The sequence below is a fragment of the Lepidochelys kempii genome, chromosome 7 (genome assembly GCF_965140265.1).
Source record: "Lepidochelys kempii isolate rLepKem1 chromosome 7, rLepKem1.hap2, whole genome shotgun sequence".
NCBI classification, from domain to species: Eukaryota; Metazoa; Chordata; order Testudines; family Cheloniidae; genus Lepidochelys; species Lepidochelys kempii.
Genome location: NC_133262.1, coordinates 93,206,997 through 93,232,623, shown reverse-complemented (window position 1 = coordinate 93,232,623; position 25,627 = coordinate 93,206,997). Strand labels below are relative to the sequence as shown.

Here is a 25,627-nt window from a genome sequence, read left to right as displayed (position 1 = left end):
CATTTGTACCATCAGTTTGAACTCTAGGGCAGGGGTTTCAACCTTTTTCTTTCTGAGGCCCACCTCAACATGCTATAAAGACTCCAGGGCTCAGCAAGGGAGGGGGGAAGACTCGGGGCTTCGGGCCGGGGTTGGGCCCTCGGGCATAAGCATACTTTGACTTCTATTTTGGGGAGGTAAGGGCCAGCAGGGCTTGGGCCAGCTCTGCATGGAAGGGGGCGTGTGTGTGTGTGAGTGTGAGTGAGAGAGAGAAGAATCTCAGGGTGGAGACAGGGAGTCACTAGGGGCTGTGTGCAGGCAGGGAGGTAGCTCAGGGTGCAGGTAGTGGGGTAGCTCGGGGCTGTGTGCGGGGAGGGGAGTAGCTCAGGTGCAGGGAGGGAGTAGTTAGGGACTGTGCATTAGAAGGGCTCGCCTGTGGTAACTGCTCCCCAATGGCTCTTCTGGGCACAGAGCTGGGTCCCCCTGCCTAGGCAGCTCTTACCAGCTGCTTGAGCTGAGGAGCAGCCACAACCCAGGCACCAGCAGCAGGAAATGGAACGACGTGGCTGCCTGCTCCATGGCACCAGCTGGAGCAACAGCTGCCCACACTGCCTGATTCCAGCTTCCCGCCTCTGACCTGGCAAAAGGGCGGGGACTCGGGGGCAGAGAGAGGAGGAAGTGGTGTGAGGAGCTGCCCTCAGGACCGCTCTGCCACTGCAGGAATGGGGAGCAACCAGCACTTGGGCCTTCAGCCCTACAGCAGGGACGGCACCAAGGCTCGGGCGGCACTGAGACTCAGGCTCTGGGTTCCAGCCACAGGGTCCCACATCCCCCCGAAAGGGCTTGACGCCCCCCCCCCCCCCGGGGTACACGGATCCCTGCTTGAGAGCCGCTGCTCTAGGGGAAGGGAATACAAATGTCTGACCAAAAGCAACTGTATAACTATGCTACTTGGAATTTGGAGAAGTCAATATTTCTAATCTTAAGTAAGGGAACCCCAAGCTGCTTAGCTTGGGTTAGCCTTAAAGGGCATATAGAGCTTGCACAAATTGATAGAACGGCAAACTCTGAGGGCTCTTAACAAAAGATAGATTTTTTTCTCCTGCTGTATATTATAGTCTTCATGAAAAGGCACTTCACTGGAACTCAGTTTCTGTTCCTATCGCCGCAGACTTCTTCTGCAACCAGCACACGCTATTTAATTTCTCCTTGCTTTCGGTTCCTCATCTACTTCCCCCCACAAAGTACTATTTCAGGGACAAATTTATTAATGCTTGAGGTGTTTAGATACAACAGTGATTTGTGCCTTAGAAAAGTCTTTATGTACAGTTTCTTTCCTCCAAGTTCAGACTGGGTTATAACTTATTTAACAGCAACTACATGGAGAACTGCAACAAACCAAATGCACCCAGAAATTTGAAGTGCAGCACAGTAGCTTGTCTAGTGGACAGCAAAATTTCCCTTGGTCAGATGTTGGTGGTCATGGGGGGCTGGACAACAAGCTTTAATGTTAACTTTTAATTAACATTCGTGCAAACTTTTGAGTAGGTAAAATACTATTACAGGTGATAGAATTTTTATTAAATACTTGATGTACTAGCCACTTTGAAGGACAAAAAGGAGTTTATTTTCTTTCCTCTACTGAATCTGGTGCAGAATCAAAAGCTCATTGTTTTAAAAAAAAATTACACTTATCTTTTAATAGCCATGCCTGCTGGACTTTGATGGGGCTGCCTGTACCAAGCCTGAATTAAGTGGGGAAGGTTGAGTGCAAAGCTAGCCATCTAGCCTCATAAAAAAAAAAACCCTCACTGGTTACAGAAATTGAACGAAGCTACCATTCCGGTACAAATGCCTGCTGAGTAGAGAACACTGCCAACTCCTCACGATGCATGAAAGTTCCTAGTGAAAGCCAGTCTCTGGAAGCCAGAGCCCTAGAAAGTTTGATGCTGGCAGTAAGCAAACACTTTAAAAATGGAAGAGCAGTTTAGTGAAGTTTGAGGAAAAAGACCCCTCCTGGCCAGAAACATGGAACCATTGTCAAAATACTCCAAAAGGGTGATCTTATGAAAAACTAGAGGAGTTACACTACTTTCTCTGGTCAGGAAAAGCCTTCTGATGTGTGATGCTAAACAAGATGAAAGGAGCAGAGGAGGCAAAGCTTGGAGAAGAACAGACTGGATTCAGGTACAAGAGATTGTATAGATCAGATATTCACACTAAGGACCATTATAAAAGAACGTATAGAATAGCAACCTGTCCTCATTATCAATTTCATTAATTTTCAAAAGGCATTTTGACAACCTGCTCTGACATAGTATTGAGGAATATTCTTCAGCCCTAAAGCAGTCAACATCATCAGGGCCATGTACAGAGATATGAGGTGATTTGTAGAAGTGAACCACTGGACAACATAATGGTTCAACGCGGACACTGGCATAAAATAGGGCTGCATTTTATCTCCACTGTTTGACATTGGCACAGACTGCATAATGAAGTGCATTAACTACACAAATATTGGCATAGGATGGACAGATGGAAAATGCCTAGAAGACTTAGACTTTGAAGATGATATTGTGCTACTGAACAATACCCCCAGCCCCCAAAGTGACAACCTGGCCCCAAAAAAAAAAAAAAAAGCATATGCCAAGCAGGGCTCAAAATTAGTTATGCTAAAACAAACATCTTTGAAACCCACACATCAAGCAGTAACGTCACCTTAGAAGGCCAAAAAAAAAAACAAAAAAAAAACCACACACCAATAAATTTGAGCCATTCACTGATCTGGGCAGCACCATATTGGCCAATTGAAAATGAAGGCAGTGACACCAAGAAAAGGAAAGACATCCAGAATATTTACTAATCAGAATATGGAAACCAAAGACGTATGGCCGGAATAAAAGTGAGAATTTTCAATTCAAACGTAATTTCAGTGTTACCATACAGCTGCGAGAGCTGGAGATCTACCAAATCATTAGGAAAAAAGGAAGCCTTAGAAAATAAGCGCCTACGAAAAATTCTGGGCATTGTTTAGAAAAACTTCATTACCAAAGAAGAGATTCAAGAAAATCACTAACCAGCAGCTCGTTTCCATCAGAATTTGAAGAAAGCACTGGACATATTTAGGGCATATATTCCAGATGCCAATACAGAGACTCCCATATAAAGCTATCAAGTGAACACCAACTGGTGTCAGGAAATGCAGGTGCCCAAAAGAAGCCTTAAGATCACCTTTAGCAGCGAGGGCAGCACAGTCAATCTCAACACATAGAGCAAATGGAAGCTGCAGCAGGTAACGGCTGAGGAATGAAAGATACGTTTCCGCCCTGTGCGCCAACAGTGGCAAGGGATGGATGTAAGAATGTTTACTAATATCTGGGGGAGAGAAAAAGGGCAATTATCTTCAGGGAGATTGTCAGAATTCTGACAAATCCATAATAAGAGAGGGGTGAAAATTCCAAACTATGTCATCTCCAAAAATTCCACATCACATGTCCACCTAAATAAAAGTGAAATATATGTTAAAATATAAGTAGGCAGGTGAACACCAGCAGACAGAGTCTGAACAAGATGCTATTTTCCCTTTTATTCCACAAGATAGAAGTTTACCTGACCCAGTGTTGCTGGCCCATTCACTCTTAGCAGCAGAAAGATAGGAGAGTAGTTGTAACAAAAGAAAGCCTCTGAAGTGATAGGGACCCTGCCAAAGTCCCATCCACCCCTCTTTCTCCATGAATAAGAAGAGGAAGTCTTAATACCACAGTTTAAGAGAAATTTTACAAAATAAACAAATGTTTGGTCTTCAGTGGTGCCAGAGAGTAGAACCTATAAATGTCTGCAAGTTCTTGGAAGAGTTATGAAATTGTGTTAGATCTCATTATCAGAATTTAAAGATTAATTCAACATTAAAATCCAAACTTAGATCCATAATATTGGAAATGGACAGTCATTATGCTGCTAAAACAGGTGTCTAATTCACCAATTTTCATTGAAAACAGTGACATGCATCTTGTTGCCATAAAGCAGGGGTGGCCAACCTGTGGCTCCGGAGCCACATTCAGCTCTTCAGAAGTTAATATGCGGCTCCTTGTACAGGCACCAACTCCGGGGCTGGACCTAGAGACACCAACTTTCCAATGTGCCAGGGGGTGCCCACTGCCTAACCCCTGGCTCTGCCACAGGCCCTGCCCCCACTCCACCCCTTCCCACCCCCATCCCCTCCCTTGAGCCTGCAGTGCCTTCGCTCCTCTCCCCTCTATCCAGAGCCTCCTGCATGCCACGGAACAGCTGACTGGGAGGTGCGGGGAGGGAGGGGGAGGTGCTGATCAGCGGGGCTGCCCGTGTGTGGGAGGTGCTGGGAGCGGGGTCGGGGAAGAGCTGATGGGGTGGCTGCTGATGTATTACCGTGGCTCTTTGGTACACTGGTAAATTATGGCTCCTTCTCACACTCAGGTTGGCCACCCCTGCCATAAAGTTTGTTCTAGCTTGAGTCCAAGAAAAGCTGTCAGTAGTTTTACCTATAATACTAAATTAATACAAAATAGTATTTTAGTGGCTAAATTATCTGAGTGACCATGGATTTTCAGAACTATGTGGTCTAGCACTCCCACAGTTATTACCTCAAAATTTAAACTTTTAGAAGATAGTATAGTGATTATAAAAAGATAAACCTTACCGTAAAAGTCTATGGTAATCCTATGATTAAACTTCAGGGGAAGGGTAGTTCCTAACTGTGTGGGAAAGCTAACTCTGAAGCCAGAGAGCGATTCCATCTGACAGACTGCATCTTTAGATGTAGCCATAAGGCTGGGTCAGAAGTGGTCATGAGCTTTACCCTAGGGTAACTCCCAGATAAGATTATAGCAGATCAAGTCTCTTTCACCCCCTGTTGTAACTGACGCAATAGCACAGCTCTACACAATCCAAAAAGCTTGCTATGTAACACACTGAGCCCTTAACACTCTTTTCTCTAGGTTCACTCCTGTCATTTTGAACTAAATACCTCTGATTTTTATATCATTAGTCCTCAATTAGACTTCTTTTCTGGGGCACAGCGGATACTGGCAAACTCACTATACCCGATGCTCTTATTAAAATCAACAGATAGGGCTCTACATTAATTCATATAGGGTAGAGAATTGTCTAATGAGTTCACACAGTTCTTTTAGGGTCTTTGTTTAACAAAAAGTTAAGGCTAATTCCACACTTCACAGCACTTTCAAAGATACAGTCACCACAAGAATGTGATACAAGAACTAATTTTTTTTAAAATAGAACTGTTCAGGAATAGATTTTCCTATATGAGAGTTTTTTTAAAAAAAATTACTTTGTATAATGCCTATTCCAGAGAAAAAGAGATTGGATTTACAGTAATGGTAAAACTTATCTAATAGATATGTGAGAGAGACTGAAATTGAAAGGCAAGCCTATTGACAAGCGCTTAGCAGTTAGGTAGCATTCTATCTTTCAGACTATGTAAAGCTTTAATAGACCCACTCTCGCTGCTATCTTTATTTATCAACTTCAACTGTTGAAACAGGATTCCACTCAGTTTTAATAAAACTGTAAAAGGACATAAAAAAATTTACATCAAACTCTCAGTATGTCAGTGCAGTTACGGGTGGTAATGATATAAATAGCACCACGCAAAAAAATTACAGAAGACTTACATTAAAATAAAATATAAGTGGTCTTCAAATAGCACACCAACTAGACCAGAGGTGGGCAAACTACACACTACAGGCCACATCCGCGGAACTGTCCTGCCCGGCCCTTGAGCTCCCCTCCCCCACTGCCACACAGGTAGCACAGCTGGCTCAGTCTGGGTGGGAGGGCTGCGAGCTCCTGCTGCTCTGCGTGGCATGGTAAGGGGAGGCGCTGGATAAGGGGAAGGGGGTCCTGGGTGGCAGTCAGGGGACAGAGAGCAGTTGGATGGGGCAGAGGTTCGGGGGGTTGGATAGGCGGTGGGGGGGCAATAAGGGGGAAAGGGAGATTGGATAGGGGGTGAGGTCCCGAGGAGGGGGCGGTTTGGGGCGGGGGGTTCGCAGGAGGGGGCAGTCAGGGGACAAGGAGCAGGGGGTGTTGGATGGCTCGGGGGTTCTGTGGGGGCAGTCAGGGGGTGGGAAGTGGGAGAGGGTTGATAGGGAGCGCGGGCCAGGCTGTTTGGGGAGGCATAGCCTTCCCTACCCAGCCCTCCATACAGTTTCACACCCTGATGTGGCCTTCAGGCCAAGAAGTTTGCCCACCCCTGAACTAGGCTTTCAAAAGATACTGCTCACTGAAAACTTTTCCAACTTACCATACAAAGAGCATTGCTATATCTGTACAGATTTACAGTCTCATATTACAAAATATTTACTACATAACTAAGTTGAACAATGCTAATCAAGCAAATTAAGCCAGTTAGAATGATAATATTAGGCTGTTTCAAAGCCCTTATCTACACTAGGACTTTAGGTCGAATTTAGCAGTGTTAAATCGATGTAAACCTGCACCCGTCCACACAATGAAGCCCTTTATTTCGACTTAAAGGGCTCTTAAAATCGATTTCCTTACTCCACCCCTGACAAGGGGATTAGCGCTTAAATCGACGTTGCCGGCTCGAATTTGGGGTACTGTGGACACAATTCGATGGTATTGGCCTCCGGGAGCTATCCCAGAGTGCTCCATTATGACCGCTCTGGACAGCGCTCTCAACTCAGATGCACTGGCCAGGTAGACAGGAAAAGAACCACGAACTTTTGAATCTCATTTCCTGTTTGGCCAGTGTGGCAAGCTGCAGGTGACCATACAGAGCTCATCAGCACAGGTGACCATGATGGAGTCCCAGAATCACAAAAGAGCTCCAGCATGGACCGAACAGGAGGTACGGGATCTGATCGCTGTTTGGGGAGAGGAATCCGTGCTATCAGAACTCCGTTCCAGTTTTCGAAATGCCAAAACCTTTGTCAAAATCTCCCAGGGCATGAAGGACAGAGGCCATAACAGGGACCCGAAGCAGTGCCGCGTGAAACTGAAGGAGCTGAGGCAAGCCTACCAGAAAACCAGAGCGGCGAACAGCCACTCTGGGTCAGAGCCCCAAACATGCCGCTTCTATGATGAGCTGCATGCCATTTTAGGGGGTTCAGCCACCACTACCCCAGCCGTGTTGTTTGACTCCTTCAATGGAGATGGAGGCAATACGGAAGCAGGTTTTGGGGACGAAGAAGATGATGAGGAGGAGGAGGTTGTAGATAGCTCACAGCAAGCAAGCGGAGAAACCGGTTTTCCCGACAGCCAGGAACTGTTTCTCACCCTAGACCTGGAGCCAGTACCCCCCGAACCCACCCAAGGCTGCCTCCTGGACCCAGCAGGCGGAGAAGGGACCTCTGGTGAGTGTACCTTTTAAAATACTATACATGGTTTAAAAGCAAGCATGTGAAAGGATTACTTTGCCCTGGCATTTGCGGTTCTCCTAGATGTAGTCCTAAAGCCTTTGCAAAAGGTTTCTGGGGAGGGCAGCCTTATTGCGTCCTTCATGGTAGGACACTTTACCACTCCAGGCCAGTAACATGTACTCGGGAATCATTGTAGAACAAAGCATTGCAGTGTATGTTTGCTGGCATTCAAACAACATCCGTTCTTTATCTCTCTGTGTTATCCTCAGGAGAGTGAGATATAATTCATGGTCACCTGGTTGAAATAGAGTGCTTTTCTTCAGGGGACACTCAGAGGAGCCCATTCCTGCTGGGCTGTTTGCCTGTGGCTAAACAGAAATGTTCCCCGCTGTTAGCCACAGGGAGGGGGGAAGGTTGAGGGGGTAGTCACGCGGTGGGAGGAGGCAAAATGCGACCTTGTAACGAAAGCACATGTGCTATGTATGTAATGTTAACAGCAAGGTTTACCCTGAAAGAGTGTACCCATTGTTCTAGAAATTGTGTCTTTTTAAATACCGCTGTCCCTTTTTTTTCTCCACCAGCTGCATGTGTTTCAATGATCACAGGATCTTCTCCTTCCCAGAGGCTAGTGAAGCTTAGAAAGAAAAAAAAAAAACGCACTCTCGATGAAATGTTCTCCGAGCTCATGCTGTCCTCCCACACTGACAGAGCACAGACGAATGCATGGAGGCAAATAATGTCAGAGTGCAGGAAAGCACAAAATGACTGGGAGGAGAGGTGGCGGGCTGAAGACAGGGCTGAAGCTCAAATGTGGCGGCAGCGTGATGAGAGGAGGCAGGATTCAATGCTGAGGCTGCTGCAGGACCAAACCAGTATGCTCCAGTGTATGGTTGAGCTGCAGCAAAGGCAGCTGGAGCACAGACTGCCACTGCAGCCCCTCTGTAACCAACCGCCCTCCTCCCCAAGTTCCATAGCCTCCACACCCAGACGCCCAAGAACGCGGTGGGGGGGCCTCCGGCCAACCAGCCACTCCACCACAGAGGATTGCCCCAAAAAAAGAAGGCTGTCATTCAATAAATTTTAAAGTTGTAAACTTTTAAAGTGCTGTGCTTCAAGTGCTGTGTGGCATTTTCCTTCCCTCCTCCACCACCCCTCCTGGGCTACCTTGGTAGTCATCCCCCTATTTGTGTGATGAATGAATAAAGAATGCATGAATGTGAAGCAACAATGACTTTATTGCCTCTGCAAGCGGTGATTGAAGGGAGGAGGGGAGGGTGGTTAGCTTACAGGGAAGTAGAGTGAACCAAGGGGCGGGGGGTTTCATCAAGGAGAAACAAACAGAACTTTCACACCGTAGCCTGGCCAGTCATGAAACTGGTTTTCAAAGCTTCTCTGATGCGTACCGCGCCCTCCTGTGCTCTTCTAACCGCCCTGGTGTCTGGCTGCGTGTAACCAGCAGCCAGGCGATTTGCCTCAACCTCCCACCCCGCCATAAACGTCTCCCCCTTACTCTCACAGATATTGTGGAGCACACAGCAAGCAGTAATAACAGTGGGAATATTGGTTTCGCTGAGGTCTAAGCGAGTCAGTAAACTGCGCCAGCGCGCCTTTAAACGTCCAAATGCACATTCTACCACCATTCTGCACTTGCTCAGCCTGTAGTTGAACAGCTCCTGACTACTGTCCAGGCTGCCTGTGTATGGCTTCATGAGCCATGGCATTAAGGGGTAGGGTGGGTCCCCAAGGATACATATAGGCATTTCAACATCCCCAACAGTTATTTTCTGGTCTGGGAATAAAGTCCCTTCCTGCAGCTTTTGAAAGAGACCAGAGTTCCTGAAGATGCGAGCATCATGCACCTTTCCCGGCCATCCCACGTTGATGTTGGTGAAACGTCCCTTGTGATCCACCAGAGCTTGCAGCACTATCGAAAAGTACCCCTTGCGGTTTATGTACTCGGCGGCTTGGTGCTCCGGTGCCAAGATAGGGATATGGGTTCCGTCTATAGCCCCACCACAGTTAGGGAATCCCATTGCAGCAAAGCCATCCACTATGACCTGCACCTTTCCCAGGGTCACTACCCTTGATATCAGCAGATCTTTGATTGCATGGGCTACTTGCATCACAGCAGCCTCCACAGTAGATTTGCCCACTCCAAATTGATTCCCAACTGACCGGTAGCTGTCTGGCGTTGCAAGCTTCCACAGGGCTATCGCCACTCGCTTCTCAACTGTGAGGGCTGCTCTCATCTTGGTATTCATGCGCCTCAGGGCAGGGGAAAGCAAGTCACAAAGTTCCATGAAAGTGCCCTTACGCATGCGAAAGTTTCGCAGCCACTGGGAATCGTCCCAGACCTGCAACACTACGCGGTCCCACCAGTCTGTGCTTGTTTCCCGAGCCCAGAATCGGCGTTCCACAGCATGAACCTGCCCCATTAGCACCATGATGCATGCATTGGCAGGGCCCATGCTTTTAGAGAAATCTGTGTCCATGTCCTGATCACTCACGTGACCGCGCTGACGTCGCCTCCTCGCCCGGTATCGCTTTGCCAGGTTCTGGTGCTGCATAGACTGCTGGATAATGCGTGTGGTGTTTAATGTGCTCCTAATTGCCAAAGCGAGCTGAGCGGCCTCCATGCTTGCCTTGGTATGGCGTCCGCACAGAAAAAAGGCGCGGAACGATTGTCTGCCGTTGCTCTGACGGAGGGAGGGGCGACTGACGACACGGCTTACAGGGTTGGCTTCAGGGAGCTAAAATCAACAAAGGGGGTGTCTTTACATCAAGGAGTATTTCAGGCAGGACTTCACGGAGGGTTCCAATAAGAAATGGTGCACCTAAGTTATCGTTCTTATTGGAACAAGGAGGTTAGCCTGGCCTCTCATTGATACATGGCTAGATTTACCTCGCTGCACCTTCTCTGTGAGTGACTGCAGTGTGACCTAGAGGAATGAGTCCCCTAGACAGGGGAGGAGGCAAATGAGTACAAAACAAATCTGGTCTATTTCTTGTTTTGACCCACTCCATCTATCTTTTACATCTTTGGCTGGCAGCAGACGGTGCAGAAGGACTGCATGCCATCCACATCTCATGGCTGCTCGGCAGAAGATGGTACAGTACGACTGCTAGCAGTCCGTTTCGCCTGCAACTCTTGACTTAAAAAATGGCCAATGATGGAGAATCCACCACAACCCTTGGTAAGCTGTTCCAATGATTAATTGACTTCATGGTTAAAAATGTAGTTTATTTCAAGTCTGAATTTGTCTAGCTTCAACTTCCAGCCACTGGCTCAGCTTTTTCTGCTAGACTGAAGAGCCCATTATTAAATATTTGTTCCCAATGCTGATTACTTATATATGTAATCAAGTCACTCCTTAACCTCCTCATTAAGCTAAATAGATTGAGAGCTCTGAGTCTATCACTATAAACCATGTTTTTTAATCCTTTAATCATGCTCATGGCTTTTCTCTGAAGCATCTCCAATTTATCAATATCCTTCTTGAACTATGGGCACCAGAACTGGACACAGCATTCCAGCAGCAGTTGCACCAGTGCCAAAGACAGAGGTAAAATAACCTCTCAGCTGCTACTCAAGATTCCCCTATTTATACATCCAAGGATTACACTAGCCCTTTTGGCCACAGCATTGCACAGGGAGCTCATGTTCAAATGATTATCCATCACTACTCCCTAACCTTTTTCAGAGTCACTGCTTCTCAGGACAGAGTCCTGCTTCCTGTAACTATGGCCTATATTCTTTGGCCCTAGATGTGTTTTACTGAACCAGAAGATGTGTTGAGAAACACTGGCTCCCAGGTCAGAAGAACAAAGCAGATAGCCAAAAGCTTGAGTACATTAAAGCTCAACTTGCACTTTTTGCACCCTAGAAAAGTAGGTGAACCCGAAGCAGGCTCCTCCCCAGCCCAGGAGACATGTATCTGAAGTTATGCAGGTAAGGCTATGAGGAGGTAAATGAGGTAGACACACTATACAATGGGGGTGGTGTTCCCATCAGGCCAGGGGAACAGAGGGGCTCTTCCCAAGAGAAGAGCAATTTCCATCTGATCACAAGAAAGGAAGGGACTGAAAGGGACATGCATTTTCTATTCCTGAGGGAATTCTGCACCAAAAAATTAAAACTCTGCACACATTTTAAAATCCCTGCAAACTTCTGCATATTTTATTTGTCAAACTAACACAATATAATCACACCATTTTCAATTATTTGCTGACAAGTTTTTTGAAATAAAATTATCAAAATTATTTAAAAACACTGGTCAGCAAATAATTGAAAATGGTGTAATTATATTCTGTTATTTTGACAAATAAAATATGCAGAACTTTGCTGAATTTTAAATTTTTTTATTTTGGGGGTATAATTTCTTCAAGAGTACCAGGGTTCTTTCAGTGTGGCACAATCCAGGTACAAGCATCTTAGTAGAAGGTGGGTGGAGGGGCTCCTTTGGAGGTTGTGGGTGCAGGGGAAATGGGACTCTGCAGGGGAATCCAAGTGAAGGTGGTTAGGGCTCAGCAGGGAGGGCTGGGATGGGGGGGGCTCATCTGGGGATGTGGGTGCTGGGGTAGTGGAGCTTGGTAGGGTTGGGGTCAGGGTCCAGCTGGTTGGGACTCAGTGGGGTGAGGGTCTTAATGGGGGGGCCTGTGTACTGGGGGGCTCCTGATGCATGGGGTGAGGCTCAGTGGGGTGGGTTCTGGGTGCAGGAGGTTACAGGCGGTGGTGATGCTTGGGATGGGGGGGGTGTCATCCAGATGCACAGGGGTTGGGCAGATGGGGGAGAAGCTCCCCCTACAGTGACCCCTTTTCCCCATGGTTGAGGAGCAACAGGGCCAGGAAGTGCGGAGGGGTCACTGTAGGGGGAGCTGCTCAACCCCCACGCATATGGACCCCCGCACCCAACCTCCCTCCCCCCCACACCCAGACCCTCCCCTCCCCCCAGCCAACCCACCTCCCCATGGTACAGAGCTTCCTGCAGCCAGGGGAGGTTTTGGGGATTGATCTGACCCAGACCCAGCGACTGCGTGCAGCAAAAGGGGAAGGGAGAACTCAGTCTCCATCCACCTCCTCCTGCCCAGGACTAACATCCCTGGGCAGCCAGACTGGCCCCAGACCTATACCCCACCCCCTATGCAGTGACTTACCTCTTTTCCCCGGCTGCCCAAAACTGAAACACCCGCGTTGCCAGGGAGGAGTGAGTGAGCACTGATGCAGCTTCTCTTTGCTTCCCCACAGAAAGTGGTGATGCAGGAACCAAAGAGAATCTGCAAGGGGACACGCAGTGGTGCAGAATTTCCTCAGTAGTAATGTACTATTGCCCATAGGAGCAAGTTCATATAGGCCACAAAACCTCCCAAGATAGGCAAAGTCATGCTGACTGGGTGAAATACGTGGAAACACCTTAAGCCTGGGAGGATTAAAGTGTGAGAAGTGTGTCATGAGAAAGAAAAGCTTTGGCAACCCATGCACAAGTGATGTAATTCCTGGGAGGAAGACAGGTGAGAGACTTTCCCTTGGTTGATTAAGGACCTATTGTGGGCTTTGTAAATTAGAACCCTGTCTTGGAGAACCCAGTTTAGTGCAGATGAAGAGGTCTTTTAGGTGGGATACACTTGTAATCACTATCTCAGCACAAGCTTGAAAACAGAACTGACAAGATAAAGCCACTATGAACTAACTAGACTCCAAAGAGCAGATACTATATTGCAAAGAAAAATCCCCAAGGGCAAAGTGAGGATAATGCAAGTAGACCAACAGCCATGAAAACATGAGGAATTCCCTGAAGTCCACTGAACAGCTTGAATAGTAGATCTTGGAATCTCTACACAAAGTTTGTTTGTGGGACCATCTGAGACAGCAAAGATGTAGGAAGGGGTGAAAGTCCCCATGGTGCATGTGTCAATCAGAAGACAAGTGTAGAAAACACTGAGAGAATTCTTCTGGGAAAGATAACATGATGGTTCTCTTGCAGAGGACTTCTGTGACCAAAGTATGAGAATCTGAGATCAAAAAGGACAAGTGGCAGCTGGGAAACCTGAAGAATGAGGGGGGCGGGCGGAACACACTGTTTATCACTAACTCCCTTATGTAGATATCTAAGGTGGCTCAAATGATAACCAATCAGTCCACCCCAAAAAGGTGGTAACACCCACAAGCATAAATTGTGTGTGGGGGTAGGGAAGAAGATGGCAAAGCCTCTAGATCTGTGGCAAAAATGGTAGCATCAGAGGTTGCTTTACATAAAAGTAGATGGTGAGCCAGGCAGAATCTATAAAAAAAAAAAGAGTGTGCCTTGAGATGGTGTTTGAAGAGAAGAAACTTAAGGAAGATACTACATTCAGTTGTAGAGCAAAAGATACGAAGGCCCAAGTGTGTGGTATTCCAAAGGTGAATGCCATACCTTCCTTTCAGTGGAATCCAGTGGAGAAACCATCCAGTCAGTGAAACAAAGTGGATTTTCTATGGGCAAATTAACATTGTCATTCATCCTAAGGATAGAGAATATTATGTCTTGGAGAGATTGCATATTAATTTGCCATGGGACAGGATCATGAGGCCTCTAGTCTACACTCTCTCATTCAAAGGAAGCTATGTTGAAAATGGAACTTAAGGGGTTCTTGTGCTTTAATTATTGGGAGGGTCTTTTGAAAAAAAAGTCTACTCAGGCTGAGACTTTAGAACTATGACCCCCAATGTGGCAGGAGTCCAGAATGGACTCTTGCTCCATGTGAGGGGCAGTCTGGATCCTGATGCATCTTCAAGCTGGTGTACTTTAGATCCTCATCAACCAAAACTGGCATCACAAGAGAGGAGACTAGTCTGGAGAAGAAACGCCACTACAGCGGGGAAAATGCATGCAAAAATCAGAACCTAGGGCACTCATTTATCTAAAATTGGTTTGAGAGAAGTCAGGGTGGGAAGGACAATTCCCCCAGGAAGAATTTCTGCCCTTGCATGATTTGAGGGCTCCAAAAATCAAGGATTAAATCTTGTCAAAGCTTCTTATGACTTCAGATACCTTGACAGGCAGCCATTGCATCAGGAACAGCTGGACCAAAGATGCTTGCAGGAAGCATACAAACAAAAAATTATGCAATCAAAGATGTCAGCCAGAGAATATTTTTTTGAGACACCATAACTCTATTTTCCACTTCGCTTCCTGGTAGGTGAAGCCAAACCCATAGCAAAACACTGTACTGTTGAAACTCTTCATTTGGACTATAACCTACTATATACCTTCTGCTATTTAAATCCAAATTAACTGGTACATTAGTAAAAAAGCAGTGGCAATTTTACATCAATTCTTAAATTACATTAGTGAGGTCAATAAGCGTGAAATTTACTTGTTGCTAATGGTACCTAATGACTGGATGATTTAGTGCCATAACTACTCATGCTACCATGAAAATGTGATGTTCATTCTACTTTAATGATTGCTAAACAATCCCATGCATGGCACAGAATGTGACTAGAAAGAATATATTAAATTCCATACCCCTGTGTTTAACAGATTGAGAGTAGATACTGATGTAACACTGCCAGAACTGTCATCCTAATGAGAAAAACAGAAGTAAAGCCTTAGTAAAAAGTTGTAAAAAAGTCATTCAAATATTGCAATATGTATGTTAAAACTCATTTTTCCACAGCTTTCTCTATTCCTAAAGTACTTTTTACTTTGAGGCAAGGATGCCATCTGTCCTAACATGGGCTTGCCTTACCTTTCCCAGATATACCAGGGTGTAGCACAGATGTGAGGTCTCACTTGTTAAAGACTCACATTTTGTATGTGTTGCAATGGGGGGGTCATAGAGCTTTCATTCTGAGACAGGTCTTCCTTCTCCTTTCATCCTCCTCTTTCACTCCAGCCCAGTTTTTACAATTCTTCTTTTCTGGGATCAAAACCTCAAGCACTTCATAGCGTAAACTCTGTGGCCAAGGGTGCAGATAGTCTGTTCCACAATTATAAACACTCCCTCCATTACTGGAAACTGGGGATATACATATCTGCTAAACTATTAGTCTCTCATGAAGCAGAAACACACATGTACAATGTCACACCAATTTTGTGACTCATACTGTAAAAGACAGCACGGAAACAAAAGGTTAAGAGATTGACAAAAATTACGATTAAGTAGTATTCAAGAGCTGAGCTAATTGGTACCACTCTAAAAAGAGTTTCTCTATTAGAAATGTTAGTAATTAACTGTAGCTAACAATCAAGCTAACTTAAGTTTGAAAAGACATTAAAAAACTTCCTGTATCACATTTTTCCCCCTTTTTGACACTATGGCATCAGTCTGTCCATACATCAGAACAAGATCTACCTCTTTGGAATTAGCATCAGTAAAATCCATCATGTTCAAGAAAAGTACCTTTCACAGAGAACGAGCATGTCATCTGAATGACAGACTTAGGCTCTGATGGCCTATGATGAGGCTATGAATTAATTCAAATCCAGATTGCTGGCAATGGCGGGGGGGGGGGGAGAACACCTCAATTGTTACTTACACTGAGTAATACAAGTTTCAGCTACAAGTCTATCAAAATAAACCTAGATATTAAGAAAAAAAAATCTAACCACAAATCTCTAAAAAGGAGACACTAAACAGATAGCAAATAAGGGTAATTTCTATCCCAAAATACCCATCTTCACAACATTTTTCACATAAAACATTTTAGATACATTGCCAAATCCAAAACCTTAACTCTTCAGTCCTTGAACTTAAAAGTTAACTTCAGAATAAGTGCTCAATGATCATGTTAATTGTTAACATACTGTAAACTCAGGCGTTTGCATTACTGTTTCTACCGCCCCCTCGAAAGATGTTTTAATAGAGATTTATAGGAACGCAGGAATTGCAATACTAGGTAAGATCCAGTGTCCATCTACTCCAGTACCTGATAATTCAGAGAAAAAAAGCAAAAACCCTACAATAGACAGATATGAGATAATCTCTGACTCTTAGACTGACTAAACCTCATGCTTCAAGGCTGTTAACATATTCCTTCCAAATGTAACTGGATATTCTTTATAACCTTGTGTGTCCATATAAATATTCAGTCCCTTTTCAAATCTTCAATTCTTGACCTCAGTGACCTCCTGTGGCAGTACGTACCACAGATTAGTTACATGTGTGAAAATATTTCCTTCCATTCATTTTTAATTTCCCACCTTTTAATTTCACTGAATTACACATTTGTTCTCATGTGACGAGACAGGGAGAAAAGTACCGACCTACCTTTTGAATAAAAGTTGCATAATGTTCCCTCTTATTTGCTTAAGGTAAGCAACTTCAGCATTTTCAATCTCTTCCATGAGAGGTTTTCTATGTCCTTGATAAAGTACCCCATTTACCAATAAGTTTGTATAAAAAAAATTGCACAATTTAATTTGTAACTGTATATACATACTCACTGTTACATGCTACTTAATAGAACTCTTCCTTTAAAACTATTTCTCCCCACAATAGCTATAATTACCAATGTTTCAAAATGAGTCATCTCTCTAGACTGAGAAAGACGGAATGAACTGTGAGGCAGCTTCAGTAGATATGAAGATACTTGGAATTACTGGTCATCCATCCAAAGTCACAAAACCATAGAAGAGGGTAGAATGAACTCAGACAGAACAGAAGATTAAGGCCATCCATGTTGAAACCTTTGAACTAGTAGAACAAACAGCCATTAAAACCTCCGGCAAATGTTTTGGAAAAATCTCTTTGCTGGATCTGCTATCTTTTGGAACCAAGCCAGATCACAGTCCCATGCACACAGATGAAACTCCAGGATAAAACAGTTACTTACCTTCTCGTAACTGTTGTTCTTCGAGATGTGTTGTTCACATCCATTCTACATTAGGTGTGCGCGTGTCGCATGCACAAGCGTCGGAAACTTTTTCCCTTAGTGACTCCCGGCGGGGCCCCCCAACTGGTGCCACTACGCCGTGCATATATACCCCTGCCACCCAACCCCCTCCAGTTCCTTCTTGCCGGTGACTCCGACAGCAGGATAGGAGGGTGGGTGGTGGAATGGACATGAACAACACATCTCGAAGAAGTTATGAGAAGGTAAGTAACTGTTTTTTCTTCAAGTGCTTGTTCACATCCATTCCACATTAGGTGAATCACAAGCTTACCTGTGGAGGAGGGTAGGAGTCACAGAACAACTGATTGGAGGAACGCTCTGCCAACTGCCGCGTCCTCTCTGGCCTACTGGTTGACCGCATAGTGGGTCATGAAGGTCATGCACCGAGGACCAGGTGGCTGCTCTGCAGATCTCCTGGATCGGGACCTGTGCCAGGAAAGCAGTGGAAGTCGCTTGCGCCCTGATCAAGCTTGTTATCGAAGATGAGATCCACTGCGCCAACACCGGGGGGCCTTTCATCCTCTCTGCTACGGCCACGAACAGCTGCGCAGATTTACGAAAGGGTTTGGTGTGCTCCAAACAGAAAGCCAGCGCTCGACGGACATCCACAGTGTGTAGGCTGTGATGACTTGGGTCCACATGGGGTTTTGGAAAAAACACTGGCAGACAAATGTCCTAGCCCAAATGGAATTGCATGACCACCTTAGGGAGGAACTTGGGGTATAGCTGGAGCTGCACCTTTTCCTTGTGAAACACTGTATACGGTAGCTCAGAGGTGAGAGCCGTCAGCTTGGACACCCTTCTGGCCGAGGTAATGGCCACCAGAAATGCCACCTTCCAGGAAAGGTGGAGGAGGAAGCAGGTAGCGAGGGGCTCAAACGGGGGTCCCATAAGTTTAGACAGGACTAAGTTAGGGTTCCAAGGAGGGACTGCGGAGCATGAGTACGGGAACATCCTCTCCAATCCTGTAAGCAACTGTCCCACCATTGGGTGGGAAAACACGAGCCCCCCGAAAACCCCAGATGGAAGGCAGAGATGGACGCCAGTTGCACTCTAAGTGAGGACAGGGCCAGCCCCTGCTGCTTGAGGTGCAGGAGGTACTTGAGAATGGCTTACACCAGGGCCTGGCATGGCTGCACCTGTCAGAGCTCACACCAACAGGAGAACCTTTTCCACTTGGCCATATAGGTAGCCCTGGTAGAGGGTTTCCTACTGCCAAGCAGAATCTGCTGCACAGGAAGGGAGCCCTGGCTCTCCAAGGCATTTAGCCACAGAACTTCCACGCCATCAGGTGTAGTGATTTCAGGTCAGGGTGGAGAAGCCGCCCACCATTCTGCATGATGAGGTCCCGGTGCAGGGGCAGGACTACCGGGGCCTCCACCGACAGCTCTAGGAGTATTGTGTACCAACGTTGAGGGGGCCGCACCGGGGCAATGAGGACCACCGCCGCCCTGTCCCTGCGTACCTTGAGCAGCACCTTGTGTGCCAAGGGGAGCGGGGAAAATGCATACATCAAGCTCCTTCCCCACGGGATCGCAAATGCGTCTGCGACTGGGCCACACGGGCACTAGGCATTGTCCCTGGTGACAAACAGGTCTACTCGGGGAAACCCCCACCTGCAAAAGAGCGAAAGCATGACGTCTACTCTGAGATCCACTCGTGCATGCGATACAACCTGCTGAGGTAGTCTGCCAGCTTGTTTTGCACCCCCGGGAGATATGCCATTCTCCTCGAAGCATCCTGGGCTATACAAAAGTCCCAGAGGAGGAGAGCCTCAGAACAGAGCAGCGAGGAATGGGCCCCACCCTGCTTGTTTATATAAAACATGGCCGTAGTGTTGTCTGTCAGAACTTTCACGCCGTGACCACTCAGAGCGGCGTGAAAGGTCTGGCAGGCTAGACCAACTGCCCTGAGCTCTTTCACATTGATATGAAGCGACCGCTCTGCTCCGGACCACAAGCCCTGAGTCCTAAGGTCCCCCAGGTGAGTCCCCCATCCGTGGTCTGACGCATCCGTCACCAGCGTCAGGTCCAGCTGTGGGGTGGCAAAGGGGATGCCTTCGCAAACCACCAGTTGGGACTGCCACCGGCATAGGGAGTCCAGCACATCCCTTGGGGATGTCACTACCAAGTCCAGAGGGTCCCTGCCTGCACGGTGCACCCAAGCAAGCCACACCTGCTGTGTCCCGAGTCTCAGTCTGGCATGCCTGACCACGTGCATGCATGCTACCATGTGGCCCAGCAGCCACAGGCAGCACCTGGCCGTTGTCATTGGAAACTGATGCAGGGAGGCCACCACTTGCTGGATAGCTTAGAAGCGGGATACTGGAAGGCTTGCCCTGGTCTGCACTGCATCCAGAACCACCCCTATGAATTCCACTCTCTATGTGGGCACGAGAGTGGACTTGTGGACGTTGACCAGGAGCCCCAGCTCACCGAACAATCTGAGGGCCACCTCCATGTGTCCCCACACTTCAACGATTGGCTCCTGACGGGTCGATCCAAAGCGGAAGTACGGGTAAACCCGGACTCTCTGCCTCCATGAGAAGGCAGCCACCACCACCACACATTTTGTGAACACCTGTGGGGCCGCAGCTAGACCGAATGGGAGAACCGCAAATTGGTAATGCTCTTGGCCCATGGTGAAGCGCAGGAACTGCCGATGAGCTGGGTGGATGGTGATATGAAAGTACGCGTCCTTCATGTCAAGGGCAGCATACCAGCCTCCCGGCTCCAGAGAAGGGATGATGGTGCCCAGGGAGACCATGCGAAACTGGGCCTTGACCAGGAACTTGTTGAGCTCTCGCAGGTCTAAAATGGGACGAAGGCCCCCTTTGGCCTTGGGGATGAGGAAGTATTGGGAGTAGAAACCTTTCCCCCTTAGGCCGTGCAGCATCGCCTCTACCGCCCCCACCTGCAGCAGCGAGTGAACCTCCTTCTCTAGGAGATGCTCATGAGAGGGGTCCCTGAAAAGGGACGGGGAAGGGGGGTGGGAGGGAAGGAAGAGAATTGCAGCGAGTACCCGTTCCATACCGTGCGTAAGACCCAACGGTCCAAAATAATGCTGGACCACGCACGGGAGAAACGGGCCAGGCAGTTCAGGAAAAAGGGGACGGATCCGGTGACTGGTCTGGTACGCTGTCCTCGAGCATATCTCCAAAAGCTTGGCTTAGTGCCCGGCTGGGATTTGTGCTGATCTTGTTTATTATTGCACCGTCGCCTGTTATCCCGCCTCGCCTATGGTAAGGCTCATGCCTATGATGAGGCTGGTACTGACGCTGAGGGGGAGGCTGTGGCTTAAAGGGCTTCCTCTGCGTCACCGGGGTGTGCATACCTAGCGACTTAATTGTAGCCCGCAAGTCCTTGAGGCTATGCAGCCTTGCGTATGTCTGGTCCAAAAAGAGCCGAGACCCTTCGAAGGGGAGGTCCTGGAGTATACTCTGGACCTCAGGCAGCAGGGCTGACTCCTGCAGCCACGCCGAGCACCTCATGACCAGCCCCGACGCGATCATTCTGGCTGCCGCATCTGCTGAATCCAGGGAGGCCTGGAGAGAGGTCTTAGCCACTAACTTGCCCTCGTCCACGCCTATAAACTCCTGTTGGGAACCTTGTGGGAGGCTGTCCTTAAAAAGTTCCCCACCGCTGCCCAGGAATTAAAATTATGCCTGTTGAGGATGGCCTGCTGATTAGCAATCTTCAACTGAAGGCCCCCCCTGCGACGAGTACACCTTTCTGCCAAAAAGGTCCAGGCGTTTTGCCTCCTTGGCCTTAGGTGCCGGGGCCTGCTGACCATGGCGCTCCTTTTCGTTCACTGCCGAGACCACCTGGGAGCATGGACTTGGGTGGCAAAATAGAAATTCGTAGCCCTTTGATAGGGCAAAGTACTTGCACTCCACACCCTTGGCCATTGGAGCGCTGTAGGCTAGGGTCTGCCATATAGTCTTATAATTCGATTGGATGGTCTTAATGAACGGGAGCGCTATTCTAGATGGACTTTTGGGGCTCAAAATGTCCACCATAGGGTCCTCCTGCTCAACCGTCTCCTCAGCCTGCAGCCCCAAGTTCTGGGCGACCCTATGCAGTAGCTCCTGGTGGGCTCTGTGGTCTATGGTTGGAGGGCTGGACACTGCTGTTCCCGCCACCGCCTCATCCGGAGAGGATGAGGAGGTTAGCTGCTGCTCAGCCCCCTCTGGCTGGTCCTCCTGCTCCCCTTCTCCCACAGGAGGAGCCTCTGGCTTGGCCTGGTGCGGGAGACCTCAGGGCAGCACCAGACTCAGTGCTGGTCTTCCCGATTTATCCTGGGGGGATGCTGGAGACCTGTATACTGTGGCTTCCGGCACCGTCGATGCAGGGACCAGGACCACTGCACCGAGTAGCTCGTCCTGGACGGGGCCCCTTTTCACTGTTGATAGGCCCAAGGAGTCCAGAAGGGCCAATGACATGGCGGCCCCCATTGGGGGTGCCACCCCGTCGGAGGGTCCTTGCTGTCTGGAGCACGGTGCGAGGGACTGTAACGGCTGGAGTCGGCGCCGGACTGCAGCGATGCTGACCGCGAAGGCCATGGCGGTGCTGACACTCTGTGCCAGTGGGAGGTCGACGAGCGGCTCCTAGCGGAACGGGAGCGAGACCGGTACCAATATCCCCAGGACTGGGAACAGGATCTGGACCAGGACCGGGACCGGCGTTCTTGGGACCGGGATCGGAGCCTGCGGGAGTCCTCCGGCAAGAGCCGTCTCGACTCCTCCTGGTGCCGGGTATCATGCCTCTTCTGTGACCTCCTCACGCCGATCCACTCCCGGTACCGTGTCTTCCTTCTGAGCCACAGATAACTGGGAGTCCGCAGACACGGAGCTCGACCAGGACCAACTCCGGGAGCGGTGCCGGGACGGTGTCCTCAAACAGCACACCATTGACGGCTTACCCCTCAATGGCACCTGTGGCATGGGTGCCGGAGGATTCTCTCTGTACAGGAGGGGGCTCGTTGCTGACAGCTCAATGAGGTCCTTTGCCGCCTCAAAGGTGCCAGGCGTGGAGGACTGATCCATTAAGTCCTCAAGCCCATTGTCCGCACTGAGCTCACTTAGGCCTGGGCTCGGTGGGACTTGTGGCGCTGGAGCTGCTAGTGCCAGAGCCGGTACAGCGGCCTTTCCACTCGTATCGGTGCTCGGGGCCTCGGAAGGAGCTGGCCTCCTATGCGGGGAAAGTCCACGCCTTCCTTTTGGCTGTGCCGTGGGCCGCACCCGGGAGGACAAGCAGTGCTAGGGCCTAGTCTGGCGCTGTGGAGTTGACCACTTTCGGTGTTTAGCCGGTGCCGGGTCTCCCGACGGCTCTGGGGCACTACGCACCAAGGAAACTGGAGCCAGCGTCGGGCGCTGTAATGCAGTGGTAATTTAATGCTTTAAACGAAAGTCTCTTTCTTTCTTTGGTCTTGGCTTGAATGCGTTGCAAATCTTACACTGCTCAGTTTGATGTTCTTACCCCGGGCAACGTAGACACGAGCCATGAGGGTCACTAACTGGCATAGGCTTGTGGCACGTGGCACAAGCCTTAAACCTATGGGCTTGCGGCATGCCCCGTGGTGGGTGCTGGAAGCCTCCAAGCACCTAATCACTTAAGTGTCCACAACAAAGTGTATGCTAACTAACTGATAACAGCTATCTATAAGAGAAAGGCTAAGGGACTGCTCTCATACAAGAGAGGTTGTCCAACACTGTCACGGATGGTAAAAAGGAACTGGAGGGGGTCGGACGGCAGGGGTATATATGCACAGCACCGTGGCGCCAGTCGGGGTGGCCCCGCCAGCCCGCCGGGAGCCACTAAAGGAAAAAGTTTCTGACACTCATGCATGCGACGCGCGCACACCTAATGTGGAATGAACGTGAACAAGCACTCGAAGAAGAACTTAAAGATTTCCAGACATGGAAGCTACTCCCAGTAGAAAGTAAGAAAGGCTCTGTTTCAAAGAAAAATCCATTTCCTCCTGCCCTGCACTTAAAAAAGGGCCTGTAATGGCTAAGACAAAGCACCCAGTCAGAAAACTGGATCTATAAAACCAGTTGGACTCCCCCAGATCTGATGAAATCTTAACTTTCTCGTTTAACTTACCTTCAAAGAAGCTAGATTGTGCAAACTAAACTGACCTTAAAAAAGGTGATAAAGAATGAGCACAGAGACTCAACCTTTCCCTTAGAGTATTATTTCTTTAGAGCCTCCGAGATATACAGGAAATCTTTTCTATCGCATTCTCAACAGTTGAAATTTACATATTTTATAGCAGTCAGCAAGAGGGATTATCCCCCATCAACTTCAATACCTTTGTGGTAACGCGGATATATCCAGTCAGATGTGAGGTATAAAGTCTAGGAGAGGAGATCCATGTCATAAATTACTCAGACCAGTGGCTGACAGCGCCTTTACAATCAGCACAGTTTTTGTGATCCTTAGAGGGTTCTACTAGAGAAACATAGAAGGCACACTTCTCAGGCACACATCCAAACATTTGTCATGGGTGTCAGACACAGGAATCTTACTATCACAGGAATTAGACAAAGTTTTCTAACTTTAGGCTTCTAAATTAATATGCAGTAATCTAAAGAAGTGATTTTGAAAAGTGTTGTGGGATGCTTATTCAGGTGTCTAAACACGCCTATAAAAGCCTAGGCACCAAGATTTGAAAGTGATGGCTGTACTTAAAAACCAAACCAAACAACTAAGTGTGTGTTTGTCTGTCATAACAATCTCGGGGGGTAGGGGAGGTGACAGCAGGGAAAGGGGAGAAAAGACCCACAAAAGAAAAATTCTTCTACAGGCAAAATGAATGACAAGACAATATAAACTTTAAGATACCACAAGATCTAAAAAAACCCTGAAAAACTACTAACAAAGTATTACAAAAGAATCCTAGTTTCACCCCATGCAAAGCGAGAGTTGAGGTGGCACAGTTGATGCTAACTGGCAGAAAGTGGGGAACAAGGGGATGGGTGAGAAGGGGCACCAATGCTTTGGCCTTTAATTCCGATTTACCTTCTAAAGTGACACAGTGGATGAGCTCACTAATATCCTGGGACTGGCACAGCTACTGCTACACTACATAGTTAGTGTGATGGGTTCGGTCACAGAGACCCCTTGGGACTGTCACCTGACATGCTGAAGTTACCTCTGAGACAGTTTTTCGTGCCAGCCTGGGACTCCAGAACCCTGCCTTGTTGAGCCAGACACGCTAGCCTACTGCAACACAGAGCCAGGTCTGATCCACATCCCCAAAACTGCAGGCTTAACTGAAAACAGCTGAGCAGGTTACCTGCCTCCAGCACTCAGAAACCCAGCTCCCAATGGGATCCAAACTCCAAATAAATCCATTTTACTCTGTATAAAGTTTATACAGGATAAACTCAAATTGTCCACCCTCTAACACTGATAGAGAGATATGCACAGCTGTTTGCTCCCTCAGGTATTAATCACTTATTCTGGGTTCATTAACAAACAAAAGTGATTTTATTAAGTATAAAAAGTAGTATTTAAGTGTTTCAAGTAATAACAGACAGAACAAAGTCAGTCACCAAGCAAAATAAAGCAAAAACATGCAAGTCTAAGCCTAATACATTAAGAAACTGATTACAGGTAAAAATCTCACTCTCAGATGTTCCAATAAGCTTCTTTCACAGATTAGACTCCTTCCTAGACTGGGCCCAATCCTTTCCCCTGGTACGGTGCTGGTTAGTTCCAGCAGACATCTTAGGTGGAAAGCAGGGGTGTTCTAAAGGGCTGCCAGTCATGAGCACAAGGTGGGAATCTTTTGTCTCTCTGGGTCCCCACCCTTCCTTCTAAATGGAAAAGGATCAGATTTAAGATAGATTCCAGTATCATGTGACATGGTCACATGTCACTATAAGGCCTCATTCTTCATTACCCAGGGGCTGGCCCACACATACACAGGAAGGCTTGCTGTTAAATAAACCATCTACAACCAATTATTCTAGTCAATGGGAGCCATCAAGATGCTAAACCACCATTAATGGCCCACACTCTACATAATCACAATAGGACCTCAGAGTTATACTTCATATTTCTAGTTTCAGATACAAGAATGAAACATTCATACAAATAGGATGAATATATTCAGTAGGTTATAACCTTTGTAATGATACCTTACAAGATACCCCCTGCAAAAGGCATATTCCAGTTACATCATACTCACATTCACAAGCATATTTCCATAAAACATACGGAGTGCAATGTCAGAGTTAGTTTCTAGGCTGTCTGGGAACAAGTGATACAGTTTTAAAATATTAGTTAAGGTGCACAACTCCACAAAGAGGGAATCAGAAGCAGTACCTAAAGATTTTGTTAATGGTTGCATGTGTTTGGTACCTTCTGCTTCCACTGGAAAGACAAAGCTT

The 25,627-nt window shown here is 47.6% G+C and overlaps 2 protein-coding genes across 4 annotated transcripts in view; one reads left to right on the top strand and one right to left on the bottom strand.

Moving 5' to 3' along the window:
• TBC1D12 (TBC1 domain family member 12) overlaps nucleotides 1-25,627 on the bottom strand; it is a 93,211-nt gene that overhangs the window by 34,374 nt on the left and 33,210 nt on the right. Inside the window, exon 3 of one of the 3 annotated variants that reach the window (XM_073353843.1) lies at nucleotides 14,861-14,917. The exons of the other annotated variants lie outside the window; for them this stretch is intronic. Within the exon in view, the coding sequence (XP_073209944.1) occupies nucleotides 14,861-14,917 (57 nt within the window). The remainder of the gene's footprint in view (nucleotides 1-14,860; nucleotides 14,918-25,627) is intronic. 3 annotated transcript variants of the gene reach the window in all.
• Nucleotides 6,901-11,294, top strand: LOC140915148 (uncharacterized). The gene is made up of 3 exons (XM_073354725.1): nucleotides 6,901-7,349; nucleotides 7,937-8,357; nucleotides 11,240-11,294. The coding sequence occupies exons 1-3, from the start codon at nucleotides 6,944-6,946 to the stop codon at nucleotides 11,292-11,294; spliced, it is 882 nt and encodes a 293-aa protein (XP_073210826.1). The 5' UTR covers nucleotides 6,901-6,943.

Coding starts and splice junctions, on each gene's coding strand:
- LOC140915148 (XM_073354725.1), top strand. CDS start 6,944: ATGAAGGACAGAGGCCATAACAGGGACCCGAAGCAGTGCCGCGTGAAA. Junction 7,350..7,936: donor AGGCGGAGAAGGGACCTCTG/GTGAGTGTACCT, acceptor TTTCTCCACCAG/CTGCATGTGTTTCAATGATC. Junction 8,358..11,239: donor CCCAGACGCCCAAGAACGCG/GTGGGGGGGCCT, acceptor TTTGCACCCTAG/AAAAGTAGGTGAACCCGAAG.